This window comes from Sinocyclocheilus anshuiensis, unplaced genomic scaffold (assembly GCF_001515605.1).
Source record: "Sinocyclocheilus anshuiensis isolate Anshui unplaced genomic scaffold, SAMN03320099.WGS_v1.1 scaffold1093, whole genome shotgun sequence".
Lineage (NCBI taxonomy): Eukaryota > Metazoa > Chordata > Actinopteri > Cypriniformes > Cyprinidae > Sinocyclocheilus > Sinocyclocheilus anshuiensis.
In genome coordinates, this window is record NW_015555782.1 from 192936 (window position 1) to 202654 (window position 9719).

Genomic DNA, 9719 nt, shown 5'->3' on the forward strand with positions numbered 1-9719 from the left:
TCTCTCTCTCTCTCTCTCTCTCTCTCTCTCTCACACACACACACACACACAGTCTCAAATGGCTAATTAGAGAATGGGATAAGTGATTATCAGGCACGTGGCAGGGATTGTGAACCTCCCTGTGGATTACACACAGTACTAGACAGCAGACTACTTTCATCCCTGATTGAAACTTTTCCTGCTTCTCCTTTACTATGGCACGCGATCAAAGAAACATTCTCATTTGTACACTTGTACACTTCAGGGTGCACATGGGATCTGATATCTGCTTTATCAAAAATATAGTCAAAACAGTAATATTACAAAATATTATTACAATTTAAAATAACTGCTTTCTGTTTGAATATATTAAAAAATATAATTTATTCCTGTGATGCAAAGCTGAATTGTAATTCTAACATGCTGATTTGGTGCTTAAGCAATATTTATTTTTATTATTAAATGTTGAAAATAGTTGTGCTGCATAATATTTTTCCGAATTCTTCGATGAATGGAAAGTAAAAAAAAAAAACAGCATTTATTTGAAATTTCTATTCTCTATTGGAATATATTTTCTATTTTAATATATTTTAAAATGTAATTTATTGCACTAATGCAAAGCTGGATTTTCAGCATCATTACTCCAGTCAGTATCACATGATCATTCAGAAATCATTCTGATATGCTGATTTGCTGCTCAAGAAACATTTCTTAGTATCATTTTTGAAAAAAAAATTCAAGATTCTTTGATGAATAGAAAGTTCAGAAGGACAGCTTTAATTTCAAATAGAAATCTTTTGTATCATTATAAATGTGTTTACTGTCACTTTTGACCAACTTAATGCATCCTAGCTTAATTAAAAGTATTAATAAAAAGCATACTGTCCCAAACATAATAATAATAATAATAATTGAAATGATTGAAATTTAAGTAATTACATAGAGACGATAAGGAAGCCTTTGTGAAATGTGGAACAACATTTTACTTTTTAAATTATTTATGTATCATCCCGTGTTAAAATGGTTTAGGTCTATATGTTGATTTGACAAATATAAAACTATCTGGGACATCTAGAAAGTATATTCATTGAAAGTATGTGAGGAGCATTAACATTTGCTATTATATTCACGTCACATTTTGTTTTTAGTTCTGAAAACTCTGCATTGAATCACGTCAAAAATGTGTCTAATTCTTCGATTGGGCTTTCCTACAAACAAAGACTTCTCAAACTGATTTTGTCTGATTAGGAATAAAGTTGATTCTGATCCCCGCTCCTTTACTCACCCAGCATGCCCTTATCAGCATTCGACAGGCACATGTCCTTCTCAGCACTGGGCAGGGCGAAACTCACTACGAAGCACTCCACCCCATCAGCCATCAGGGCCAGACCCAGCACCGTGAAGAGGGTCCACTGGAAGCGGCCGTGACCGCAGTCTTCCATGATGGACTCGTATTGATCAGGCAACGTTTCCTCCTCCACCTCAGCTGCCATCCTTGCCTTCATGCGGGCCTCCCTCCGGGCGGCTCTCCGTGCCTCCTTGATTTCGTCCGGATGAGGGATGCCCTGGTACTCGCCCTCGTACATCTGATCATCGTCATCATGCCCCTCGGTGACATCACTAGCAGCATCTTCCTCCTCCTGAGGAGGGTAGTCTGTCTGATAGGAGTAAGTGTACTCTCCTCCTTCTCCATATGTGGGATACGTTTCTCCCTGCTGGTTTATATTGTTTTGGTAAGGGTCATCCATTTTGGCTTGAATTTGTTATTCTTGAGGACAAAAATGGCTAAATTAGCATAATCCACAGAAATCTCTGAGGCTTTGGTGATAGTAGCAAATCCAAAAAGGTCTTAAAATATGAATTGCACCTGATTTAAGTTAAGGCCTCAGCATTTATGATGACAATGAGTTAGTTCCCTTTGGTTGATTCTACACAAGGCCACATGCTGCACCTGAAAGAAAAAGAATGTTAGTTAGAAAAAGTTAATAAGTTGGGGAAAAATAGGTTAATCAATCTTATTAAGGATAGATTATAGTATGCACCTAAATGAAAATTCTTGGCCGAAGCCGAACAAAATGAAACAATGGGCTGAAGGCCGAATATCGAAGACGTTTTTTTGCATTTTTTCCCCCATGTAGGCCTATTTTGCCATTTTTTCACCATTGCATGAATTAAATAGCCAAAATGTGCTTTTTACTGTTTTGTCCTGCTTTTCAAATAAAAAATCAGTTACAAAACAACAATTAAAAAATATTTACTTAACACTGAACATTTTTTAACATTCTAGCAGACATTATACCAACAAAGCACAATTTAACTTAAAATTAATAAGTTAGTAAAATAATATTGTTTGGCCATTTTTGAGACTTGAATCAGGCATGTATTTTTACTGTACAAATAAAAGCAGCCTTGCTGAGCAGAAGAGAATTCTTTTAAAACATTAGAATATATTACAGATCCCAATTTGAACACTATGTGTGAATGTTATAATAAATGTATTAACAGAGCTGTTGTAGGGTAATTTTTATTATCATTATTATTGTCTTACATTTTATTTTATTTTGCATCTCGCTCAAAAATGACCAAAGAGTTTCTATATTTTTCCTATTTAAAACTTGACTCTTCTAGTTACATCGTGTACTAAGACCGACGGAAAATGAAAAGTTGCGATTTTCTAGGCCGATATGGCTAGGAACTATACTCTCATTCCGGTGTAATAATCAAGGAACTTTGCTGCCATACCATGGGTGCAGCAGGCGCAATGATATTACACAGCGCCTGAAAATAGTCCCAGCTAGGTAACTTCCAATAAGCCTATTTTCAGGCGCTGCATAATATCATCCCGGCCCTGTTCGTGTTCGTTTTGTTATGTATGGAGGAATATTCAGGGCAATTTTCAAAAGGAATTGCAAATTGTATTTTCAGTTGCGTTTTCCATATGTGGATGCATGAATTGTGACATAATCTAAATGCAATTGCAAATCTTGCATTACCGTTTGAATTTTCGCTTTCGCTTATGCACAGTAACTGCCACATTTCAAATGAAAAAGCAAAGTCCATTTGCAACTGTATTTCCCATATCTTACGAGTTATGAGCCTGTCATATTTAAATAGCAATATTAATTACCACATTTGCTTTTTCACTCTCTCTGCATCATGCATGCAACCTGCCAAAACTCAAATGGAATTGCAGTTCCTTTTGCATTTGAATTTCCGATGTCTACACAGAAAGCTGTCCTTTTTCACTCTCTCTGCGTCGTGCATGTAACTATGGGATCATTTTCCCGCCAAATGTATTGCAGTCAGGGGTAAAAAAATAACAAGCGTGAAACCAAAATTTAAAAACGCAAGTAAAATTATATTGCACAAAATTTAAAAATGAAAGCAACGTTTTCAGAATAGCAAACAATGGTCACGGATAAAAAAATAATAAGTGTAAATCAGAAATTTAATAACGCATTTAAAAAAATAATAAGCACGAATCAAAACTTTCAACACATTTAAAATCATATTGCACAAAACTGAAATATTAATGCAGAATTATCTGAATTGCACACCAAATCATGTTTTCCTTGGTTATATTTCTCTGTTTTTTGTGCTCTCAGACATTTTCTGCACATATTTTTATTTTTTGTATGCTTATGCTGTTTTTCTCTTTGCTCTTTATTCCACGTTCTGCGCTTCTTCTTCCAAATGTTGCGGTTAGAGTTTCATGTAAATCAGGGAGGGCTAAAACATCATCATTGGTCCACTAGTTCTAGATTGACAGCTCCTCCTCTAGCCAATCAGTCGAAGAGGGGCGGTGACGTCACTCCAACGCGCCTCATTACTGCCGATGCTCAGTGATCTGTTTCAACCTCACTCTGACTATCACTAACGGTCTAAATAGAATGATAACCTTCGTTCCGCCTTCTCTCGAAACCTTATGTAAACAAAGTCATGCCCATGACCCCGGAGGCGGAACTCCCGCACGTATAAAAGCAGGTTTTACTTCCGGCTCGTTCTCTTTACCTTTCTCGCCTTGAGAGACCTGGTACTGGTAAGAACGATCTAAATTATATTTCACCATTCAATTCTTCACCAGATGGGGCAGGTGCCTTGAGTCCCTGTGAATTGTGGTGTTTTTTGTCTGCTGAATTGCAGTTGGCAGAATTTACTATCATTGCATTATTGTTCATTAGGCTAGTTATATATACTAGCAGTTCAATTGGGATTATTCTGATTTGTTTTTCAGAGTTCTGCACCTTGTATTCCAGTGGCAGACAACTACATGTCTATGTTGAGAACAGCTTGGAAGAAACCGTCTCAAAAGCCTCAATTTAATGCAGGCTGTAGATGGTTGGCCAATGCCCGTTATCCTACAGAAACTGGATTGGGGGACATGCCGCCAGTAGAACGAGTGATAGCTGCATGGACTGCCTTAGGCCCCGTCCGTGCTTCCAATAAACCCTCCTTGTCCAGGAAAGGAGTGTGCCAAAACTGACCATCTGGTTTCACGGTCCTTTAATGCTGCTGCACGTGCAGCCCCTACAGGCAATGCTTTGGCTATCCTGCTAGCAGCTTTGCGAAAAACAATAAGCACGGATGACCAAGATTCTAGGAACCTTGTTGATTCAGCTTTGGCCACCCACTCTCAACTGACATTTGATGTGGGGGAGGTAATGTCTTCGGCTATTTTATGTCGTAGACAAATATGGCTGGCACAAACCACTTTGCCTGACGCCATAAGAGGTGAGCTAATGAATTTGCCAGTGATGCCTGGTCAGGTCTTTCATTCAGACTCTCAAGAAGTGCTGGATAGGGCAGAGCGCTCTATCACAATGAGGGAAACTGTTCAGCGAGCCTGTCATAAACCTCCCACAGCCTCCAGGCAGAAGTATAAAGAATCCCAGGGGATGCAACAACCTGCTTGGTCTAGGCGCAAGGGTAGTAATCCAGCTGTTGTTCAAGGGCAGAGCTTTCGTTCTGCCACATATTCCCAGAGGAAATCTCAGCCCCGGGGGGGAAAACAACAGGGAAGTTCACGGAGGTATGCAGGCAGAGACTGACCTGCATAGGGATCAGGGGCCAGCCGTCGACTGTTCCTCCCAACTTTTGCGGGCCAGTTGGAAAAAATAGTTTCAGACCCGTGGGTTTTCTCCACCACAGCTCACGGGTACAGACAGCAATTTCGACGACGCCCTCCACCCTTTTCAAAAGTCCGAATGACTGTTGTCAGGGACCCACTACTGAACTCCATACTGGTAGAAGAGATAGAAAATCTCTTACAAAAAGGAGCAATTTCAAAGGTGCCCTTCAACGCACAGCAGACTGGATTTTATTCAACTTATTTCATAGTGCCAAAAAAAGACGGCGGTCATCGTCCCATTCTAGACCTCAGGGGACTCAACCAATACTTAAAAGTTCTTCCATTCAAAATGATCCATACAAGGATTGTAATGCAGTCCATAAGTGCAGGAGAATGGTTCACATCTCTGGATCTAAAAGATGCCTATTTTCATGTTCCAATTTGCCCAGAGCACAGGCCCTTCCTCCGCTTTGCTTTTCAAGGCCAAGCCTTTCAGTTCAGGGTTCTACCATTCGGCCTGTCATTAGCACCAAGAATCTTCACTCGGGTGGTTGCAGCCACCCTAGCTCCTCTTCAGTTACGCGGGATCAAGATCCTGCCATATCTGGACGATTGGCTAATTTGCGCTCCTTCTCGAGAGCAGGTGATTCGGAACACAGAAGAAATTCTAGCCCATAATTAGTTCTTGGGGTTCACTGTGAATTGAAAGAAGAGCAGTCTCCAGCCCAAACAGCAGGTGGATTTCCTGGGTCTACAGTTCAATTACTTGACAATGGAGGTATGTCTTACTCCTCGGAGAATAGACAGCCTGGAGAAAGCAATAAATCACTTCCAAACAGGGAAGATTGTGACAGCCCACAGGGTCCAGAAGCTATTAGGCATGATAGCAGCGGCATCAATAGTAATTCCCTTAGGTCTGTTGAGGGCACGCCCTATACAACGGTGGTTCAACTGTTTTCGTCTTCATCCGAGAGAGGATCGGAGGAAGAAGCTGTGTGTTTCACAGGCCTGCATGCGAGCCTTACTTCCCTGGGTGAACAGGAGTTTCCTTCGCAGGGAAGCCCCATTGGGCAATATTCCCCACAGGAGATCAGTGATCACAACCGATGCATCACTGACAGGTTGGGGAGCCGTTTGGGAGGGCAGGTCAGTGAGCGGCAAGTGGGAACCCCCTTGGTCATCAGAGCACATAAATGTGCTAGAACTGAGGGCTGTTCATCTTGCTCTGTAAGCCCTATTACCGATTATTTGCTACAAACATGTGCTGATAAGAACGGACAGTATCTCTGTAAATTACCACATAAATCACCAAGGAGGGACGAGATCGCTAAGATGCCTTCAGGTGGCAACAGATCTATTAACATGGGCATGTCCACGGCTGTCCTCGCTAAGAGCAATCACCATTCCGGGTACAGCGAACATAGCCCAAATTTGGGCTCGATATGGGACAGCCCAGGTAGATCTTTTTGCATCCGCGGAAACGACCCATTGCCCGAGATGGTACTCTCTCAAAGTACAGGACGGCAGTTTGGGCCTGGATGCTCTGTCACAAGAATGGCCGACAGATTTATTGTACGCTTTTCCCCCCTTTCCCCTAATACCTCAAGTTCTTCGGAGGATCAGGGAAGGTTGCTACATGATTTTGCTAGTTGCTCCATGTTGGCGAGGAAGGCCATGGTTTTCAGAGATGATTCAGCTGATTCGGGGTAAACCGTGGCAGCTACCATCACAGGTGGATCTCCTGTCACAAGTGGGTGGCCAAATTTGGCATCAGAACCCAATGGCTCTGCGCTTGTGGGTGTGGTCCCTGCAGAGCCCGTCCCTCAGCAGCTAGATGATGCTGTGCGGGAGACTCTAAACAATTCTAGCCAGTAGGCCGACATCCCTTGGTATGCCAGTTTCTGAAAGGGGTTCATCGTCTCTGTCCGAATCGCACTCTGCGGGCACCAAGTTGGGACTTGCCTCTGAATGTTACTCAGCCTTTGAAAAAATCTCATTCTCAGCTTTTTGTTTGTCATGGAAAGACCAGGCTAGGGTTGCCACTTTCGAAGCAACGTTTGTCACACTGGTTGGTTGATGTTATCTCCCATGCTTATACAGTGAGAGGGTTGCCAGTTCCTGTAGGAGTTCGGGCCCACTCAACCAGAGGTGTAGCTACTTCATGGGCTGCACTAAAGGGAGTTCAAGTAGAGGATATTTGTGCTGCAGCATCATGGTCTACGCCATGTACGTTCACAAAATTTTACAGAGTTGATGTGACTAGCGCAACACCAGTGAGCACTGCTGTTTTAATGTCTGTTGCCCAGCGAGGAGCAAATGGAATGGATTTTGTAGTTCCTCGCGACCCTGTTGACATGAGTCATCCTATTTAGAGGATGGTAAGAGAACGAGCCGGAAGTAAAACCCGCTTGTATACGTGCAGGAGTTCCGCCTCCGGGGTCATGGGCATGACTTTGTTTACATAAGGTCTAGAGAGAAGGCGGAACGAAGGTTATCATTCTATTTAGACCGTTAGTGACGGTCATCCTTCGGTCTCACAGATCCATAGTTATAGTCATAACTTACGTTCTGTTCACTTGTACAGGTCTTTACTTTAATTTTACTTGCGTTTTTAAATTTTGGTTTCACGCTTGTTATTTTTTTTATCCCTGACTGCAATACATTTGGCGGGAAAATGATCCCATACAAATGCAATGATTATCCCCTGCTAACAGCGGGAGTAACAACGGTACGCACAATAGGTCAAAATTCACTATTACCCAAACGCTTTTCACCTGTCTCAACATCTCTCACTGTTTCTCTCACTCCGATTGATGCAAGTGAGTAAACAGACAGTGCAATTCTACACTTATTACAGTACATTTTATTCCTTTCTTTCAATCTGTAATAGTAGGCCTATGGAAGTTCTAAGCGGCCATGCATTATTATAATTTTTCTTTCTTTCTTGTTTTCTCATGATCACGACTTAATTTTCTCGTGATCTCAACATAATGAGTTGTTTTCTTGTGATCTCGACATAACAAAAGCCATTTGATCAAAAGGCCATTTGATCTGAACACACCAGAGACAAGACATCCTGCTCACTACATGCCTGAAATCAAAGTATTTCATATTGAACACTTACGTATTTGTGCATTTGTAATATACTGATGAATGAATGTCATGCATGGCAACAAAATGTGGCAGCTTTTATGGCAACGCACACATTCATGTGTGTCTGTTTAGCAATGGATCAAGATGCTGACAATATCAAAATATCTAAGTACTATAAAGGGAGATTGCTTTTCTTGTGCCCCGACATGTGCCGTATTTTCTACCGCTTTCCAAGTGAGAGCTATGATTTAATCCAGCTTAAAAACAGATGAATTTTATTTATTCCCAGAAGGCCAGATTAAATTTGGAGGGTGATGAACATGTCTCTTGATGAAATAATCAAATGTTTGGAGCATAATAGAATACAACTTGGAGTATAAGAGCAAAACAGATTGAACTGGTACATATATTGAGCAAAAATCAAGCCATTCATCCCTGAGCACTGACAACTGTCCCTTGCCCAAATATTAAAAACAGTAGAAAAGAGATTACAGAGAGAACACATCTACATTCACTGAGTATCCCGTCTCGACCTGGTCATCATGATCTAGCAGCCCCAGATGGGCATTACATAACTTTAGACATGTACTAAGACAAAATAAGCTACAACAAACCTAGCAAATGCATGTGGTTATGTCTGTTATGGGATTAGATCATGATATTTATCCATTTACAATGTTCTGAATACCATGCAATGGGCATGTAAAATGCACATACATGTCCTGGCACATTATAATGACTGTGAGTAGATGACTTGAATTTAAGCAAATAAAACATTTTTCATTGAAAACTAATAAATAATAATAATTTATGATGTGTGTATGTATATGTTCTAATATATACATAATGCATGTGCTCTAACATCTGAAAGCTAAACTGAAATCAATAATTAAGTCTTTATACAATCTTCCCACTAAATTCTTTTGTGTCATCCTCTCTGTCAGGTGATATATCTTTATATGGCTGAAAGTGCACATGGTGTGGGTGGGTCTTTAGCATAGACTGTATAAAAACATGGACGTAGTGTCCATGACGTCACCCGTAGGTTTCCGAAGAGCATTTTTTAAGCCTAAAGTAGGAGGAGCCGGCCGTTGCCATCTTGGCAGCGCATCACTCCCGGATAATCAAAAATGGGCAAAGAGGCGGGAGCTGGTTGCTGAAACCATGCCCACCTAGCTCGACGGTGGTGACAGCAGCGGCAATCCACCTGTCACTCAAGTGGCCGTGCCCTTAATTATGCAGAACTTTAAAGGGGTCATATGATGCGATTTCAATTTTTCCTTTCTCTTTGGAGTGTTACAAGCTCTTAGTGCATAAAGAAGATCTGTAAAGTTGCAAAGACTAAAGTCTCAAATCCAAAGAGATATTCTTTATAAAAGTTAAGAGTCAACCACGCCTACCTAACACACTCCCACATGTCTACATCATGATATGGGAAGATTTGCATAACGCCGCCCAAATGTTCACGCAAAGAAAGAAGGCGTAACTTTTATTCTCACTGTAGTATTGTTGTTGCCGCCGCCGCCATGTCGTGAAGATGCTGTGTGTTTCGTTGTGAAAGCGAAACTACTTTGTTTGG

The 9719-nt window shown here is 41.1% G+C and overlaps 1 protein-coding gene across 2 annotated transcripts in view; it reads right to left on the reverse strand.

Moving 5' to 3' along the window:
* The window catches only part of sv2ba (synaptic vesicle glycoprotein 2Ba), a 19677-nt gene that overhangs the window by 7057 nt on the left and 2901 nt on the right, over window positions 1-9719 (reverse strand). Inside the window, exons 2-3 of one of the 2 annotated variants that reach the window (XM_016468846.1) lie at window positions 1847-1930; window positions 1265-1747 (exon numbers count right to left, since the gene is read on the reverse strand). In XM_016468846.1, coding sequence (XP_016324332.1) covers window positions 1265-1727 — 463 coding nt within the window. In that variant the 5' untranslated portion in view covers window positions 1728-1747; window positions 1847-1930. Of the gene's footprint in view, window positions 1-1264; window positions 1931-9719 lie in introns of both variants that reach the window. The other variant, XM_016468845.1, reaches the window with a different exon arrangement.